Consider the following 20,016-nt stretch of genomic DNA (forward strand, 5'->3'; position numbering starts at 1 on the left):
TCCTGAAACTAGTAGATTAACCAAGGAACAAGAGAGAAAGCTTCCCCTGATATTCGCCTCTCTGACATTTGCTGAAAGGTGACACGAACCATATCTTTGGATTGGACTTACGCAGGCAAACCGTCTTTTTGAAATTTCTGAAAGGTGACACGAAGATAGCTGATGATACTGATCAGCATTTTGACTGTGAGAGCATCCAATTAAAAAACATGAAAAAAGTGTATGATGTCTCCTCGGTAGGAGGAAAAAGCCCCAATACACAAGCTGTATGATCATAGTGCCCATAAAAAGACGAGAGAGGGATAATAGAAATATTTGAGAAGAGCATTGATGCCAATATAGAGTCTGTAAAAAAAACTTTGGCAGGAAAGAAGGCGGAAAAGAGTAAACACATTCATTACTGAAGAGCGAAAGGAGGCTGATCGGATGAAAAGATCTGTCCCTGCCGATCTTCAACAACTTTCCAGATTCCCATAGCCTGCTGCAATCCTTCCTTGGAGAGCAGGTCCGCAGAGGCGTTGCTGTCCCTGAAAATGTGACTAATGGAGAGGCTGTTAAAGGATGATTTTAGCCCCTGCAGTTCTTCCAACAGAAGCTTCAGAATTTGATTTTTACAGGAGCTTTTCCCATTGACCCAATTTATAACGTTTAGGGAGTCTCCGAAAATCTGTATTGAGAAAATGTTTCTCTGTAGAAGCCAACAGAGGAGAAATCTCAGAGCTGACAGCTCAGCGAAATTATTGGAACCTGACCCTAGGCCTACAGAGGCTTTTAAAGAATGATTTGCATTTATGTGAATGACCATTCCTGCTCCTGCCCTGTTGTTTTGAGATGCTCCATCAAAGAATTTCCAGGATATGCCTTCTTTAATGATTACAGGCTTGTGATGGGTTTGCTGAATTTTAGTATTAGGAACAGGGATGGACGAGTAGATGGAGGCACAATGAATAGCAGTAACATTTGCCGGAGTTTCCTTCTCTTGAAAGAGGCTCCTGTTTCTAGCTATCCAGACTCCCCAGCAGAAGATGAGAGGAAGATTTCTCATATTCCCATCGGGGTATTTTTTCCACCAAATGCCCCAAACATCTTCCAAGGATCCATTCCCCCATTCTGCCTGAATGTTTATCAATTTCCTTATCTCTCCCCAAATCTTTTTTGATTCAGAGCAGTGGATAAAAAGATGGTTAATAGATTCCTCATCAGACTTGCACAGAGGACATCTCCCTAGACCGAACATATACCTTGACTAAAGAATATCCCAGGTTGGTATTTTCCGTTTTAACAGACACCAGAAGAAAAGTCTAGCCTTGGCTGGACACTTTAGCTTCCAAATGTGCTTCGATCACCATTCTGGGTCGCCCCATCCTTTCCTTGACATAATAAATTTATATCCACACTTAGGAGTGTATTCTCCAGATTCTCCATGAGCCCATATCAGCATATCCGGACCATCTTTTAGTCTGACATTGGATCGATTGAGTTCTTGAATGTAGGAGTTCCATTCGTTCCTCCATCTAATGTTTATTCCTAAGTCTTCCCCATCTTTCCAAGCCTGACCCCACATAGTAGATTGGCCTTCCTTCTCAACCTGGTTTAGAGTAGAGATGCCCATATTTTCTAGATGTCTGATAAGTCCTGGGGATAGTGCAAATTTTTCGTTGCAACCTACCCAGGGGTCCAATCCTATCTTCAGGTTCCTGTCATTCCCAATTTTCCACGCCAGTCCTTGTTCAATCACCTTGAACGCCTCCACCGATGCTTTCCAAATAACTGAGACATTCTTCTTATTCTTCACGGGGCTCCTTATCCAATCTTCCAAGGGGGCTGGTTCTATATATTTCCTTTTCACCACTTTAGTCCATAAATTTTCCATCGAAATTAATCGCCACCCTGATTTTGCTGCCAGAGAGAGACTAAAATCAGGAAGCCTTTTTATTCCCCAACCTCCCCATTCCTTTGGCCTTGCCAGTTTGTCCCAGGCCACCCAAGGAAGCACCGAGTTCTCTTTTGAGCCATCCCACAAGAATCTGCAGCATATTCTTCTAATTTTCTCCATAACTCCTTTAGGTACCCAGGTTAATGCTGCCCAGTAGACTGGGATGGCCAGAAGCACAGATTTAATAAGGGTCAATCTTCCAGCTCTGGAGAGCCATTTGAAACTCCAGTGAGAGATTCTGGATTCTATCTTGGCAATCAGCCAGTTCCAGTCCTCTTTTTTATATGCACCTGGTTTTAGCCAAAACCCCAAGTATTTGAAGGTGGAGTCCATAGAGCTATATTGAAAAGGAAACAAAGCTTGCAGATGAATCCTCTCCTGTCTATCCATTCCTGCCACTGACATCTGAGATTTCCCAGGATTTATCTGCATTCCAGTTGCTTTCAAAAAAAAATCTAGAATGGATTTTAATTCCTTAAGTTCGTTAGGAGCTCCGCTTGAGAAAATCAATATATCATCAACAAAAAGAAGGTGAGAGATGAATAGATTGGTTGCTACCTCTATACCTCTTACCTTCCCCTCCCTTCTAGCTTTTTGGATCAGCCTGCTTAAGCCTTCTGCCACTAAGAGAAATAGCAGCGGAGACAAAGGACATCCTTGCCTTAAACCTCTCTGGCCTCTGAAGAAAGGTGATGCTGATCCGTTGATTAGAACTGCATAACTGACATTTGAGATGCACCCCATGATCCATCGGATAAAGTCATGTTTGAACCCCAAGTGAGTTACAAGCAGCCGAATATAAATCCAGTTAATCCGGTCGTATGCTTTGGATAAATCAATTTTTATTACTACACCCTTCATATTCTTTTGTTTGACATTGTGTAAGACTTCTTGGGCTACTCCGATGGCCTCATGTATTTGTCATCCATATAGAAACCCGAACTGCTCCATAGAGATGTGGTTTGCCAGAATGGGCTTGATTATGTTTGCTATCACCTTTGCTATGATCTTGTATAAGCAGTTGCATAATGAAATCGGCCTGAAATCTTCAAAAGTCTCGGGAACTTCTTTCTTTGGGATGAGGGCTAGGAAAGTAGCATTGAAAGGACTGTAGACTTCTCCTTTCTTTCTAGATTCTTCAACTACTTCAGTAATTTCTGCACCAATCAAATCAAAAAAATGAAGGAAAAGTTCTATGGTCCATCCCTCTGGCACAGGACTTTTTTCCTTTGCCATAGATTTCATTACTGACTCTACTTCCTCCTTAGAAACCGGACTTAACATCTCCTCTGCTTCTTCCTCCTCAACAAATCTTGGGAAACATTGGGTTGTCTTTATTACTTCAGCAATGGTAGCCTCACCTGGGTCTACAAATAAACTCTGAAAATGTCTCTGTCCAAGACCTGATAATGAGTTGAAGGATCGAATTTCCTCCCCTTCTTCGTTTTTAAGGCTCCATATGGTGTTTGCAGATTTCCTCCCTTTTGCATAGTTGTGGAAGAAGCTGGTGTTCTCATCTCCAGCTTTTAACCAAATTTCTCTGCTCTTGAGCCTCCATTCCTCTTCCTTTGCCAATAGAATTTGATTCTGAAGTTTCTCCAAGTGTAGGATCCTTTCCTTTGAAGCCTGGGTAGCATATCCATCCGCCTCTATGCTTTCTAGTTTTTTCAGTTCTTCACTTATCCTGAGCTGCTCCTCGTTCTGCTTTGCCTTTCTCTCTTTTGCCCAGAGGATTGTCGCTTTTTTCAGTCTCTTGAGATTTTCCATAAACAGGAAACTTTTATCCTCTCTTGAATTATTATCCGGGTGTATCCATGTTCCTTTGAAGAGATTGATAAATGAAGGTTCTTGCAGCCATGAAGAGTTGAATTTAAAGGGCGCAGGAGGCTTTGGAGGGGGGAAGGAGAGGTCTAGAAAAACAGGGAAATGATCAGAAGACCCTTTTCTTCAACCCATTTCCTGAATATAGGAACGTTTGTAGCTACTTCTTCAGAGATGAGAAACCGGTCCAGTCTTTTCGCCACTCTAGCCTCCCCTGCTCTCTGATTCCTCCATGTCGGCTTTAGTTTTATCGGATTGACATCTATGAGTTTGCTGTCCGTTAGGAGATTTAAGAAAAAGTCTGTCAAAGGGTCTTCCCTGGCCGACGGTCCCCAAGCCTCTGCTCTCCCAACAGAAAAATTTAAGTCTCCTCCCAATACCAAATGTTTTGTCTTCAACAAAGATTTGGACATCAAGTCATTCCAAAAAAGTTCCCTTCCTTGACAGGGCCTGTATACATTGAGTATAGTAATTGGCAATGCGAAGTCAAGAGATTGGACTTCCATGCCCATCACTTGTTTCATTCCCCACTGATTAGTCACCTTTACTCTCCCTTCCTTATAGCCTATTGCCAAACCCCCTGAATGACCCACTGAATCTACTGCTGAGAATTTCCAGCCACGAAGGAGACCATTTAGCGCCAGTTCTACTTCGGCTCCATTCCCTAATGTCTCTTGCAAAAAAAGAATCTCTGAATTTGAACTATGAATCAACTCTCTGAGAGCTAGTCTTTTAGGTTTGCTGGCCAGACCCCTGCAATTCCATGATGTCAATATCATTTTATACCGATTTCAAGGGTTTGCACCGCTCTAAGAACCCCGGTGATGGACTGTTGTTTCCCATCAGCTACATCGAATTTTGCTTTCATTTTGGCCTTGGCTAGATTAGACTTCCTTCCTCTTTTATTTTTGAATTGGCCTTGAGAGGGGAGCTGACCTATACCACCTACAGAATCTGAAATAACAGGCTTACAATCAAGGGATCTAAGATTGTAAGGACATGGATTTTGGAGAAGAGGGGAGGCAGGATGAGTCAAGTCAGCTTCACAAAGCGGATCTAGGGAAGGCAAGGCAGCTGAAAAAGATTCTATGCCTGTTTCCACCGGAGCTACAACAATATTTTCGCTTAGACCTTTTCTGTGGTTGGAAGATAAAGAGGGAGAAATTTCAGGCTGTCTATCAACGATTGGATCTGAAAGAAAAATGGGAGAGGGGGGAGAGTCTAAGCACTTATCCATTTCTTTTTCATTGACAGATGGATTTTGAACAACTGTCGGCTCCCCAGAGATCTCCTCTTTAGCTTTAACTGGGTCCTGCTCCAGTTCCTTGTTCAAATCACTGTACTGAGGTACTTCCTGAGCCTGCCCTTCCTGAAGAACCTCTGTCTCCAATCCTTCAGCATTCTGATCCCCGAACCCCTCCTTCTCCTGATTGAAATGAGAATGGCTGATGTCCTTATCCCAGTGAGTTGATGTCCTCCGAAAACGCCTTCTTCTCCTACCCAAAGGAAATTCCATGACCAAATGACCGATTACATGGCATCTATGGCACCGAAAAGGCAAGGATTCGTAATCCAGTATCTGCTCGAAGACATAGTCTTTGTATTGAAGGTTTATCTTTTCTGCAAGGCCTCTGCTGGGATTGAGACTCACTAAAATCCGAGCCATAACCTTGTTCCTGGTTTCGATGAAGGATATATCAGCTTCCAGATAGGAGCCCAACCTATCCCCTATTGCTTTGAAAACTGATTCAACCCATAGAAATGAAGGCAGCCCTGGGGCTCTTACCCAGATGGGAAAGACATCCGTTTTCTCGTGTATAGCATCAAACAGGGGGTTCCATTTCTTCAGTAACACTGGAATTTTTCCTATGGCCCAATTCCTTTCTAAGACCTAGTCTGCTGCCTCTTTGTTTTCAAAATGGAGCATGAACCATCCCTTTGCAAGGTTTGAGGCTTCAAACCCTTTGATTTGGTCAGACAGAAAGTTCAGTTCTCCCCAGGCTTGGATAAAACATGAGGTGAATTTCTTCCCTCTCACCCTGCCAACCAGGGTACAATCTGCCACCTCCAAGGATTCCTCAATCGACACATCCATGCCCAAAACCAAGTTCCCTTCTATTTTCTGTGAACCGATTGGCCTCTGATTTTTCCTCTTTTCCCCTTTTTTCTTATTCCCTGTGGCTACTTCCATTAGCTCCTTATTTATAGCGTTTCTGGCTGGATCTTCCTGGTCCTGAATTGGAGGGGTTTCGAGCTCCGAGCATGAGAAACTTGTGTAAGCAGGGAGGGAATCGGCTATCGATTGTTTACGAGCCTGTGCACCTACGATTCCTTCTGCTCCTACCACTTGAAAAGCAGGAGGGACTTCAAGACCTTCCGCCGACCGATCACCTGTTTTTTGAGAGCTGGCCTGATCTTTAATAGAAGATACCCTGTGATTTGCTGGAAAACTTCCAGATCCCCTTGCACTTCCTTGTCCAGAGTTAAGCCCTAAAGATGTTATGTCCTTTATACCTCCTGAGTTAGAAAAACCGGCCATGTAGGGCTTGCCTTTGTTACTGTAGCCCTAGGGAAAATTTGCATGCCACACATCCTCACCAAGTCTGCCTGTCTGCTGTGAGAAAGGCGGTTCCTGATGCTTGGAGGCATTTCCTTCCCGTTCTTTGAGAAACTGGAGTGGAGAAGGTTTGATTTCAGTCGATTTCTGCAAGAGAGTTTCAGATCTTGAGGACTCATAACCTCCAAAATATCGCTCTATATTCCTTGCATAAATGTCCTTCCCCCAAACCGATAATATATCTTCCATTTCCAGTTCAATATCCACCAGTTCGTTTGGATTATCCATGATTACTTTGCCCGCGCAGGGTGAGGCGCCGAAAGCAAATCTGATGCCTGTACAGAAATAGACCCTGTCTTTTATTGTTTCAGGAGGGCAAAGAAAAACGGGATCGTAGAGTATGATCCCCCAATTGCCGGCTTAAAACGCTTTAGACCTCTGGCTACCAATCCTCCTGTCGCTATCCCTCCTATACCTATGTCTGCAAATTATGACCGCCTACAGGAACCCTAACCCGCGCCTGATCCTGGTTCCGACCTGAGTCGTTGCTCCCAAACCTTCGCCATCCGCATCCAAACCAGAAGCCCACTATTGTTATTATTGTGCCCTTACATTATTATTGTTATGTCAGCTCTGATTATATTATGACCCCTTAGGCTCCTATATATAGAAAGGAGGTCTTGTCATTTGTATCATCGAAGAATTGTTCATTTGTGAAATGTAAAGGAGGTTTCCCCCTCGAAGAGGCTTATTTCTAAGGTGTTCATCTATCTTTTCTATCTTTTTGTGAGCTGGTTTCATAACATTTGGTATCAGAGCTTTGAATTCTAGGGTTTCGCTACTCCAAACATGTCATCGTGGCATTTTCTCTATAACCTTTTTTTCTGTGACGTTTCAGACGCTTAAAAAAAACCCATTTGGGCCGAAATCGTTCTAAACCGCAGGTCTGAATTTCAGAGCTTTTCATGCTATATTTGCAAAGATATGATCTGAGTAAGTCAACATTTTTGTAGACTCCAAAATTTACATTCCAAACAGGTGACCTGGGGAAAATCCTCATAACTTTTGTTTTGAGCATCAGATCAAAATTTCGTAAGAAGTTACAGAAAGAGGACGGACTGTAGTTTCCTATGTATATTTTTTAGATTCGAAGGTCAATACAGTGACACGTGACACTTCATACAAGTTCGCTCTTTCGAAAAGGTATATAATCAAGTCATCTTGGGAGATTGTGCATAACTCTTTATTGGAGAATCCAAATTTGATCAGACTGGTGGCATTGGAAAGAGGACGCAGAGGGCTACTACAACTCGTAATTTCAAAACTTAAATATCTGAAATTACAGAGTTACAGTTGTTTCAAGATCGAGCTCCTAAAATCAAGAAAAAGAGAGATGAGAAAGTTTGATGGCAAGGATCCGGTAAATTGGATACTACAGATGGAGAAATATTTTGATCTACATGGTGTACCAGTGTTACAAAAGGTATGTATTGCATCTTCATATTTAGAACAAGATCAATTTTTATGGTATAAAGCGCTTTGTTCTCGTAAACCACTTGTTACGTGGTCAATTTTCACGGAGGAAATGATAGCACATTATGAGGATACAAAGAGAATTTCCTTCTTTAGCCAATTGATAAATCCCAAACAAAAGGGTTCAATGGAAGAGCACATTGAGGACTTTCAAAAATTGAATATAAGGGCAAATTATATTCCAGAGAAGCAAAGGATTGATGTCTTCATAGGGACTTTAAAGGATAACGTTCAACATGAGGTTCGTTTCTGGGAACCTGATTCATTGGAGGAGGCATTTGAGTTGGCAAGAAAAATTGAAAGGTAAATTATGGAAATAAGGAATCCCACCACTCATGACTATAATTATGGAAGTGTTTCTTCTCCTAGCCTTCCACAACCTACAAGGCTTACACCACAACAATTGGAAGAAAAAAGAGAAAAAGGGCTTTGTTACAATTGTGATAGAAAATGCACTAAAGGTCATAAGTGTGCTAAGAAGAAATTATTTTACATAGAGTATGAAGAGGAGGAAGAAAAGGATCAAGAAACATCAAAAGAAGAGGATATACGCCAGGATCCAACCCCAGAGAAAGAAGAAATGAATCCGACCATATCTTGTAAAGCATTGGCAAGAATTACCACTCAAACTCTCAAGATAGAAGGACATATCAAGAAGAAAAAGGTCCAAGAATGTTATAGACATTTTTGTGCCTCGCGTCAAGGAGCATAGAATGTCAATAATTACAGGGATCCTCAGTCCCTAAACATGTTGTTCTTACCCCTAAAAGAACAAGGTCATCAAACAACAGCACTTCCAATCAGTTCTCCACCTGAAAACACTTCAAAACAGGCTTATTTTGGATCATGTCAGCTGCTTAACTGAGCTTCTGCGCTGTAATGCAACTGTCCCACTCTGTACCTGCGCTGGAAGTCAAAAGTAATGAAGGCTACCTGCGCTGGGCGAGATTGGCCAAGTGGCACAGTCATCCTGCAAGGTGTCAACTGCCCAGGAAGCTTCCAAACTGACACTTGGTTCATCAGATTCGCCTTGTGATGAGTAAGAGGTACTTGATCACCATGTGTAACCAAGGATCTCCAAGTGGACTCAAGAACTGAAGATTAACTGAAGAGGGAGAGGACACAAGGCAGCTTCATGTCAGTCTCAAGCTGACTCATCCTCTCTTCTTCTCTCCTATATATAGAGCTCTTCTATGAGGTCTAAGGAGGCTGGAATTTTGTGTAAAGCAAGGAGGTGTTGTTGGATTACAGTTAGAGCTATTGGGTGATTGTTTTACTAGAGGTGAAGAGGAGAGTTCTTGCTGCTGGGGAGGTGCTGCTGGATTGGAGCCATCATTGGTTGTAACCTTCTCAGAACCCTGTTACTTCTATCAATAAAGTTTTGCATGTTCTCCTATATACTTGTATTGCATTGATGTATTGTATTTACATGTATATTTGATTCACTCTAATCCATGCATCAGTTATGAGTACTTGTATCTTGTAGTTTCCTCTCTCGTTTTGTGCAGGGCTTGTGTGTAGCTGGACCGGCAAAGAGAGCAAGGAGCTGGGAACAAGAGACAAAGAGAGAGGATCAAGATCGACTAAGCGAAGGATACCAGGTTGGTTGATCATTTCTTCCCCCTCTCTGTACTTTCATAAAGGAAAACATCAAAGCTTTACTTTCAGTTGTTGCTAAAGACTGTCACCTTTAGAGTAGGGATAGGGTCATCCGCATCGGATACTTTTCCCCACAACAAACTGGCGACCATACTGGGGAGCCTAGTATCTTGTTGGTGTTTGTAGTATTTTGCTATTCATTTCTTGAAGAAAAGAGTACCAAATCGAAAAGCTTTTGACTATATCAAAAGCGAAGTAGAGGGACTGCTACTCTTGCTCATTTGCTGAGCAAATTCAAGATTTGAAGAGCTTATCTACAAAAGACTCTTTACTCTTTGTGATAGATCTTCATCCTCTTGATCATACCTTAGCCTGTACTTGACCTATAGCTTTTTATTTCATCAAAAACAGTGCATTTTTGAGCTTTTTATGACCCGGAAAACTTTGTGGACGAAACTCTCGTGAGTCAGTGCAGGCTGTACACAGGCAACCTGCATTACAGCGTAGGTACTCCCTTCGGGAACTGCGCTGAGAGTGGAATTGGCAGACTAGAACCTGCGCTGGTCCAGTTAGCCCTTGTCTTGCTCAGTCTTCCTATTGTGTCTTGGCCCTGTTTGCACTTGTTTTTGGCTGATTGCTTGCTGGTTATTGTACTTGCTGTAAGCCACTTCTCCTTGACATTATTCCGCCTCAGTTGTGTGATGAAACTGTGAATGTTCTTTCAGTATTTCTTGTTGCAGTTACAGTTTCCCATTGTGAAAAGCGAACCAGTATAGCTGTGGCCTCTTAGATCCTGAACTGTAAAAGTGTCTTTGGGATCTGAAGAGTTAGTTTTATTACTGTTCATGGCTGTTTGAGTTTGTTTGTTTTTCACTTTATGGTTTGAATTCATATATTTTTAGTGTTGAAACAAGTACCTGTAAAGCGTTTTTTCATTTTAGAAAAAATTGGTTTGTTTACGCTTCAAATTGAATTCGAAAGTCATACAACAGTTTTCCTTTTGTCTACATCAACATTAAAGGGAAAGAAAAGAAATACATGCATCTTGCATTCGCATTTTGATAAGTTTGGGTGTCTGATCTAGGAGAAAGTGCATTAGTTTGTGCTTGGTGCTCTGTGTGGAAAGATATTGTTTTTCTCTCCCCTCAGTAGTTAGGATTTTCAAAGCTAAAAAGATTGTGAAAGCTTGCTTATCATTTTAGCTGCATTTAGGAATTTGTACCAATACATCTCGTGGTGATCCTGAAAGACAAACTGATAAACAAGATCAACTTAAAATATATTGAATGAATCTAAAAACGCATTGTAACATAACGCTCACAATAGAGGTCTAGGTAGAGACGTGTTCCGGCGTCGTTAAACGTAGTGACTGTCGATCTCTACGAAGGTGGGTGATTCCTCCTGAGGGACGATAGCACTAATACGGACTTGTGCTCCCGCGTACCGTCGCGTATATTGGGAGACCCCTATAGGTTTTTATCCTTTATCCTTAGGAAACCGTGTCGGCCGCCCTACTGACCGCGATGCAGTGAACACAGCATTCACGAAGATCGACCACCCGTACCGTAAAATGTATTCTGTGGTTTCGCGAAAGGTTTGGCACACCCTCTGCCTAGATCTCCAGAGCAGTTTCTTTTGGCCTTTTTCAAACTCTATAACTGAAAAAGTCCAACCGAGCATTTGTCACTTCGGGCTCGTTAATACATCGAAGGCGACTAGAGTCATCTTTAGCTTTTTCTCGACTCTTAAAACATGAAAAAGCAAGTTTGTGTCTAAAAGCGTCGTTAATAAAATTTATTTTAAAGCGGAACATAATCACCTGTTATTCCCACGTTGATCTTTCAGTTGAAAAGTATGGAGCCCACCAACCAAGGAAGTAACCTTGGCGGAAGTCCAAATCCCTTCTCCTCTTGGGGAGATGTTGGTGCGCCTCATATGGCTACATTGTCGCTTCCAGGATTGACAATCGGCCTCCCTGTATGGCTCTTTTCAACTAATGTAGTCCAGATCGCCACTAATCCTGAGCATTCGAATCAACAGTCAGAACAATCTAGAACTACCCACCAGCCTTCCACTTCTTATGATACTTCCTCTGATCCTTCATCTTCGCAAGGTAGAGCCGGCAAAAGTCAGCCTCCCAAGGAGAAGAAGGAAAAGAAGAAGAAAGAAAAGAAGCAGAAGGAGCCTCTGGCGAAGGCGACTGGGGGCAAGCAGAAGAAAGCTGACAAAAACCCACACACTGCACCGACCGGGCCTAAATCGCCATGTGTCATTTGCAAAGGGATCCATTTCCATCGTGATTGTCCTTGTATTCCCCGGATACTAAGGGACTGGTCCCCAAGGTTGCACAATCCGGTAGCATCAACCTCTGGTTGTCATGTTGATTGCATTCCGTCAACTAGCAAGAGTGAAGGATGAAGAAGGGGACCAAGATCACCCTGTCTATTGTGTGAAGGTCATCATGCCATCCACAAATGTCCATTCTTAGATGAGGCCAAGAGAGTTTTAGAAGATCGCCCGGTGTCACCGGTGCGACTTCCACCTGGATATCAAAAACTCGCGCCTAATCCCTCGATAGTTGAAAATCCGGTTGAACCACTCAAGTGGTCAGCTGAAGTGTCGGTCATTGAGAATGAACCTACTGAATCTAGACTAGACGAAAGTCTAAAGGTCGATACGGCAGTTGGCCCGGTTCTTCCTTCAGAGGTTCTATCGTCCAATGACCCCGTCATTGAAGACCCGTCTTCAAATGACACCGTCGCCGAAGAGTCGTCTTCATGCGACACCCTCACTGATGAGAACAAGGATGACACCATCCAGGTTCTTTTCATCAGCACCGACTCCGATGAGCATCAGGGCAATGTGCCCATTCCTTTATCGCAGGAAGGAACATCATCAGAGTCGTATCCGGCCGTATATTCGGTCCCACCGCCAAGCAACCTGGTTGTATCCTTTGATTGGAATCAACTAGGCAGACCCCGGTTACCAGCCAGTGTACCATTCAGAATCATTGTCCAGATCTATAGAATGATTATGGCTGGTACTATCATTGATGAAGGGGCGTCTGTGAGTATCCTTTCCTCTGTTGCTTGGAAAGCACTGGGTTCCCCGGCGCTTTTACCTGAGTTGAGAAATCTCTCAGGTTTTGATAAAGGAACCAGTCGACCATTAGGGATCCTCCCCGATGTACCTGTTACATTGAAGGGGAAGACCGTCAGGATGAACGTGTTGGTAGTTCAAGGACCCTTGGATTATAACCTACTCCTTGGACGCGACTATATTTATTGCATGGGAGCGATAGTCTCCTCACTCTTTAGAGTAATGTGTTTTCCACATGAAGGAAGGGTGGTCAAGCTCGTAGACCAACTTTCATTTCCGGGATCTCGCATCGCAAATAGTCAAATACCAATCCTAAATGGTCTGTTCACTCAAGATTCGCCTCCGCCCCCGGTCCTCCTTCCCGATGAGCGCGAGTGATTCGGAAAGAAAGACTAGGACCCAGGGGGCATGCACCCTGGTCTGCTTCGGGCAGAAGAAACTCCGGGTATAAGACAGAATTTCCGCAGGAGAACATGACTAGTCCGTACCCCGTCCGTAGGAAGTGGGGTTGTTCTGGAAAAATGATCTTTTGTTAAAGTTATGTGTTTGGGAATCATTCACCTTTGTCTAAAAAAGTGGGCAATGCCCAAGTAGGAATTCCCTTATTACAACAAGTAGTCACCATCTTTAAATTCAAGCCTCGCCCATCGAAACATGTGTTTTGAAGGATAAGCAGGGGCAGTCTATTAAGAAGGAGACCGTATTGTTGTGACAGAGGGTAACCATCTTAGGACAACCCAATGATAGGCACCGCCGAAGAAAGAGATTGATCTGCGGCAGCAAATCGAACCGTCTTTGGAATAATAAGAAAGAGGCAAGCCTCCCTCAATAATACCAATGTTTTATCTTTGAGTAGTGTTCTCCTATTGTCATAAATAGCTGTTTGTTAAAAGTGGGCCGACGGGAAGCCTGAGTACTGCGTAAGACCCCTTTAAATAACGAGAAGACAAGTATCGTTAGCATTAGATTAGCAAGATGACAAATAAATGTGAACACCCAAAGAAAAGCAGAAGTAGGGGAGAGGAGGGGCAGCCTCGAAATTCTATCCTATACCTGGGGGCATGCAAACTTTCTGGAGTGCAAGCTAGGGGCGGTTATTTATCTGGTTTTAAGATTAGCCGTTTCCAAACTTGCATGAAAGAAAGCCTGTGGGGCAAAAGTAAAATTTGCCAAAAGTGAGCACAGCTGTGGTAAGGCATAAGCTCTATAAAAATTGGTCCTTACGAGAGGCGTTCTTCATATGACTGGTATGTCGAGCAGTTTTAGCATATAGTTCATGCTCGTTAAAAAAAATAAACGCAAATCCGAGCAGTTTTAGGACTGAATTTATGCTCGTTAAAAAATAGAAAAGTGTGAGCAAAAGTTTCCCTCAGAGTTCAAGCTCATGAAAAAATGAACCGGTAAATAACCTTTTGAGATCGTAAATTCATCAGCCATAAGAACCTTGATCGTGTTTTCATCCATCACCTCCACTGTTCATTTGGCCGATCATTCACTTCCATTTGTGTGTTTACCTCTTTTGAGAAACAGCTGCGAAGAGTGATTTCACCTAGCCATCCTTGTGACACTGCCGTGATTGGAAAATTCCAACCTGTACCTGGAATCTGTAGCTATCCCTGTTTATCACTCGTTCCTCAAAAGACGAGTCTTCTTTCAGCTCTTTTCACTGACTCGTAAAATATGAAAAGTTTGCCGAGTTTTGGCCTTCCAGCTCGTTAAATGACCGGAACGCTATCCCTCCTCTAAATTTTAATCTTTTTGGACCTGAGGGATTATTGCACAAAAGGATCGAGCGCTTGTCTTGTTCGGCTCGTTAAAAGTACCGAACAGCCATCCCTTCTGTATTGTTTTATACTTTTTCGGACTTAAGGGATTTGCTGACGAAAAAGGAATCATGGAGTTAACTTTCTGTACCTTTTCAGACTCTCTAAAAATGAAAAGGACCGAGTTTTCTTTGTCGTTAGACTCGTTAAAATGATTAAATAGCGACAAACTTGTCTTTAGACGAGAACGAGTTTCCCTATCGCTAGGCTCGTTAAATCATAGCGATGGGCTTGCCCGAAGGGCAGGTTATAGAACAAGCATATGTTATCCTCCTCAAGCTTGACAAAAATAAAGAGGTACTGGTCAGAAATGACTGGGGAAAAATTGGGAGAACATTCAAAGTTTAATGGTAGCAAGTCACTCTTGAACATGACACTTTTCCTCCGTATCACATCGGGTTGGGTTGTTTCATTCACCGGTCTCATCACCATGGTCTTCGCCACACCATCCACATTTGGGGTAATGCTACCGATCCATCGCATCAGTGTCGTTATATGTTCAAGAGGGGTCATTCCGAAAGTGTCAACCGTGTCCCATCCACTGCCATACATTATCCTTCATCCATTCATGATCGCCACCCTGAATCATATGTCACAGTTTGTTTTCACCTCCACTAAAGTCATTAGCTCCGTTCCGTGTCATTGATGTGGGATTCATTAAGGCCCTCCTTTGACGGATCGCTTCTTGTCGACTTCAGCTCATTATCCAAGAAGTGGATCTAGGAACACCCCCATCAGTACTTTGAAGCTTGCATGCCTCAATGGCAAGTTTCTCACTTCCGGCGACAGGTATACATCAATGACCTTCGACCAGAAGATTTTGCGTGGCGTTCGACGCCAAGTCCTTTATTCACGCCACGTGAATTGTACTGCAGTACCTTGAGGGTCATCGTCATTATTGATGATTCCTCTCGCGCTTGTTAACGGTTTTCATTATTGACCGGTAATCAAGCGATGTCTTTCCATGTTCGACTTCAGCGCAATTCTCACATGGATCGACTTGTACTTAGAGTGAAGATCGAACGAGTTTGAAGACCCCGGATCTAGTTTCATCCATCCGGGCTGCGATATATATTCAGGAAATATAAAAGCATTTGCCATGTACATCATTGCAACAGATGATCATCCTACTCAAAGGATGATAATTTCAGCAGAAAATTATCAGTCTATCTTCAGACGATCGTCTGTCATATGTACCAAAATGTATTTATAAAAAGCTGAGCATGGGAATGCCCGCCTCAGCTAGATCATGAGAATAATGATGAATGAAAAATAATGTATTGTATTGTATTGTATTACAGGGCACTCTCCTCAGCACTGGAACGAACTTCGGATCCTCTAGCTAAAGCATTTCACCCGATAAACGGCCTCATACTTTAGGGGGCAACTGTTATAGACATTTTTGTGCCTCGCGTCAAGGAGCATAGAATGTCAATAATTACAGGGATCCTCAGTCCCTAAACATGTTGTTCTTACCCCTAAAAGAACAAGGTCATCAAACAACAGCACTTCCAATCAGTTCTCCACCTGAAAACACTTCAAAACAGGCTTATTTTGGATCATGTCAGCTGCTTAACTGAGCTTCTGCGCTGTAATGCAACTGTCCCACTCTGTACCTGCGCTGGAAGTCAAAAGTAATGAAGGCTACCTGCGCTGGGCGAGATTGGCCAAGTGGCACAGTCATCCTGCAAGGTGTCAACTGCCCAGGAAGCTTCCAAACTGACACTTGGTTCATCAGATTCGCCTTGTGATGAGTAAGAGGTACTTGATCACCATGTGTAACCAAGGATCTCCAAGTGGACTCAAGAACTGAAGATTAACTGAAGAGGGAGAGGACACAAGGCAGCTTCATGTCAGTCTCAAGCTGACTCATCCTCTCTTCTTCTCTCCTATATATAGAGCTCTTCTATGAGGTCTAAGGAGGCTGGAATTTTGTGTAAAGCAAGGAGGTGCTGTTGGATTACAGTTAGAGCTATTGGGTGATTGTTTTACTAGAGGTGAAGAGGAGAGTTCTTGCTGCTGGGGAGGTGCTGCTGGATTGGAGCCATCATTGGTTGTAACCTTCTCAGAACCCTGTTACTTCTATCAATAAAGTTTTGCATGTTCTCCTATATACTTGTATTGCATTGATGTATTGTATTTACATGTATATTTGATTCACTCTAATCCATGCATCAGTTATGAGTACTTGTATCTTGTAGTTTCCTCTCTCGTTTTGTGCAGGGCTTGTGTGTAGCTGGACCGGCAAAGAGAGCAAGGAGCTGGGAACAAGAGACAAAGAGAGAGGATCAAGATCGACTAAGCGAAGGATACCAGGTTGGTTGATCATTTCTTCCCCCTCTCTGTACTTTCATAAAGGAAAACATCAAAGCTTTACTTTCAGTTGTTGCTAAAGACTGTCACCTTTAGAGTAGGGATAGGGTCATCCGCATCGGATACTTTTCCCCACAACAAAGAAGTGAAAGATCACATCGAGAAAGAAGAAATGAATCCAACCATATCTTGTAATGCATTGGCCTAAATTACTACTCCTCAAACTATCAACATAGAAGGACATATCAAGAAGAAAAATGTTCAAGAAGTGAAAGATCACATCCTGCATCAAGAAATGAATCCGACCATATCTTGTAAAGCATTGGAAGAAATTACCACTCCTCAGACTCTCAAGATAGAAGGAAATATCAAGAAGAAAAAGGTTCAAGCAGTGAAAGATCACATCGAGCATCAACAACAAGTTCTCCAACTTTTAAAGGATAACTCCACTTTGGTGTAGAATCGAATGAAACAACAGGTAGATCAACATCGATGTGAGAACAGTTTTGAAGTAGGTGATGTGGTATTTTTACTGCTACATCTCAAGCAAGCTATTTATGAGAAGGAAATGTTGGCAATACTACATCCACTTAAGAATGGTGACCTTGCCCAATGGGAAGACACTTCAAGGTAAAAATGGATCATGATTGTCTTAAATACATTTTAGAATAAATATTATCTTTAGAAGAACATAAAAAATGGGTCACAAATATGTTGGGTTATGACTTTGACATCATCTACAGAAAAGTAAAGCAAAATTTTGTTGCAGATGCACTCTCAAGAAAGGATGAGGATGTGGAAGAATTATTTTGTGCCATTTCTATTATCCAACCAGATTGGATAAACGAAGCAAGGGATGAATGGAAGAAGGACAAAGAAGTGTGGCCACTCATTCAAAAGTTGCAGAATCTCCCAATTCAAACAATATTGCCAGAACTTGAAGAGAAAGGAAAAATCATATTGGAACCTGGAGCAGTCACAGAAAGAAGAACCTGACAGCTAGGAAATCGATCAATTTCAAAGTATCTCATCAAGTGGAAGAACTTACCCGCTGAAGATTCCAATTGGGAGGACAAGAATTTTATAAAAAAGCATCAATAACTACACAAGCGTTGAGGACAACACTTTTTGAAGGAGAGGGGCATGTTAGGCCCCTATACTACTAGTGTAACCCCTTATTTTTATTAGTACAACCCCCTTATTGTTGTACCCATGTAGTCCCCATATTGTTATTATTGTGCCCCATAGAAGCCCACTATTGTTATTATTGTGCCCTTACATTATTATTGTTATGTCGGCTCTGATTATATTATGACCCCTAAGACTCCTATATATAGAAAGGAGGTCTTGTCATTTGTATCATTGAAGAATTGTTCATTTTTGTAATGTAAAGGAGGTTGCCCCCTCGAAGAGGCTTATTTCTAAGGCGTTCATCTATCTTTTCTATCTTTTTATGAGCTAGTTTCATAACAAAAGAGAAAGTTTAGGAATTCAACCTAGATTATTTTACTTGAGTTTATAAATGGTTTTCTTGTCAACATTCTTTCTATGTCAACAATTTATTTTTGGATTACTTTATATGTATTATATGTAATTCGTAGAGCCATCTCTCATACACCCCCAACCGCAACCTAATAGAGTGTTGGGGGATCTGCTATACATGGTCAGGCTCATGATAGATCATGTAACCCAACTAGAGTGTGTTTTCCACTCATAGATCCTCCCTTTGACACTAGTCAGAGTCTCAGGCATAGTGTTTTTGTCTTTGTTGATGATCTTGATACTTTTAGTGGACCTTCTTCACTTGTTGCAGGCACACCTCTTTCATTTTAAATCCTCTTTAAACTTTATATGTTTATGTCTTGAAATTGTCGTTAATTTTTAAATCGTCTTTAATTGATGTGTTTGAATTTAATTTATATACTATTATGCTTCTAGTTTGTTCTATATGTTAAATTATGTTTATGATTTGCAGACCCTCAACAGGGAAAATACGAGATCACAATGTAGTGTTGATCCCTCTATGTAACTATTGGGTGTGTGTTATTTTCTTTCCACGACTAGCCCCACACGTTGTACATTGTGTCGGGCATAGTGGGGGGATGAAAACCCCCTCTGTTGGGGGGTTTGCAAGGGGACGGTATCCCCTCCGCACGAGGTCCAACGAAGTGTCCTAAGAATTATTCTTTTTATGCAAACCCTTTAATAGCTTGGTGGACCCAAGGATGGGAGGCAGACCCAAAGATGGTGGGTGGACCTACTCATGGTTTTTTTCATCAGTTTTGCACATGGTTTTGGGCATGATGATTTTCTGCCCATGGTATTTTGTAGATCCGGTCAAGGGAACTATTGTTATGTTCTAATCTAGGGTTAATGGTTTGGGGTTTATGAATTCTTTGACATGTATATATATGTATTATAACATTCAAAGGAACATAATGAAAAATCAATCTAGTAGTCCCGGTTTTGAGATCTAGGGGAGAATCTTTGTGTATATTTGTTTTATGTTCTCGCCATTGTATATTTTTTTGTTTTAAAAATTCATTTGCAGGTAATTTCTATACAATATTAAAACCTACAGTAATGATGTTATAACCAATATCACAGTTGAGGATGTTAGGGCCCAACAAACATGGATCACACGAGAGATGGATAAAATCTCTGCTAGTACGCCTACTAGGCATAGTTTGTCTTTGATGTTGGATAACATAAACACGTTTATTGAGACATACCAAAGGGTAGGCCTGCAAAGTCACCTCATATATTACATACATAGGATTACGAGGCCGGAGGTTAGAGGCCCACATACTTGGAAGGTAGTGAAATATGCCACCAAGAACATTGATGTTCATGGGGAGTTGTTTGACATCCCTCCAGACTATCATGCTAGACTTGTTGGTTTGATTCCATTAAAATATTTTAAGAATGTTAACATGACCCCTTTTATTTATGATCAATTCATTGAAGCTTGGGGCTAGTTCCCCTACCATGACCAGGTCCCATTTACTTCGTAAAGCATACATATACAGAGTGTGTGCTACATATGAGGCCGAATTACACCAGCACCATATCTAAGTTTTATGGACTCGGCTTCGGACATAGTTATGATCGTGCCGAGGCTCATGGGGACCATATGCATGTAGCACTAGCTCCAATATTTTTTCCACGAACATCTCAAAGCGTGGTATTCTCGAAAGAGCTAGAGAGGTCATCACATCCCGACGCTTAGACTAGGCATACCATTGCAGATAGCATGCAAAGGACATTGGCCATTACACATGTCACATTACATGGAAATATGAGCAGACAACCTTCGTTGCCTCATGGCACTCCAG

General features: G+C 42.1%; 2 protein-coding genes across 2 annotated transcripts; both read right to left on the minus strand.

Annotated features, from left to right (window-relative positions):
- Nucleotides 1–397: 397 nt before the first annotated feature.
- Nucleotides 398–1,237, minus strand: LOC149192314 (uncharacterized). The gene has a single exon (XM_089406896.1). The coding sequence runs from the start codon at nucleotides 1,235–1,237 to the stop codon at nucleotides 398–400; it is 840 nt and encodes a 279-aa protein (XP_089263022.1).
- A 2,609-nt stretch (nucleotides 1,238–3,846) lies between these two features.
- Nucleotides 3,847–4,536, minus strand: LOC149192315 (uncharacterized). The gene has a single exon (XM_089406897.1). It carries the CDS (start codon nucleotides 4,534–4,536, stop codon nucleotides 3,847–3,849), a length of 690 nt encoding a protein of 229 aa, XP_089263023.1.
- Nucleotides 4,537–20,016: the final 15,480 nt, after the last annotated feature.

The sequence above is a fragment of the Pinus tabuliformis genome, chromosome 2_2 (genome assembly GCF_031772625.1).
Source record: "Pinus tabuliformis cultivar Carrire ecotype Pingquan chromosome 2_2, CPIR1, whole genome shotgun sequence".
NCBI classification, from domain to species: domain Eukaryota; kingdom Viridiplantae; phylum Streptophyta; class Pinopsida; order Pinales; family Pinaceae; genus Pinus; species Pinus tabuliformis.

Bases quoted from the DNA above. Each gene is read 5' to 3' on its own strand.
- LOC149192314 (XM_089406896.1), bottom strand. From the start codon at position 1,237: ATGTTCGGTCTAGGGAGATGTCCTCTGTGCAAGTCTGATGAGGAATCT.
- LOC149192315 (XM_089406897.1), bottom strand. From the start codon at position 4,536: ATGATATTGACATCATGGAATTGCAGGGGTCTGGCCAGCAAACCTAAA.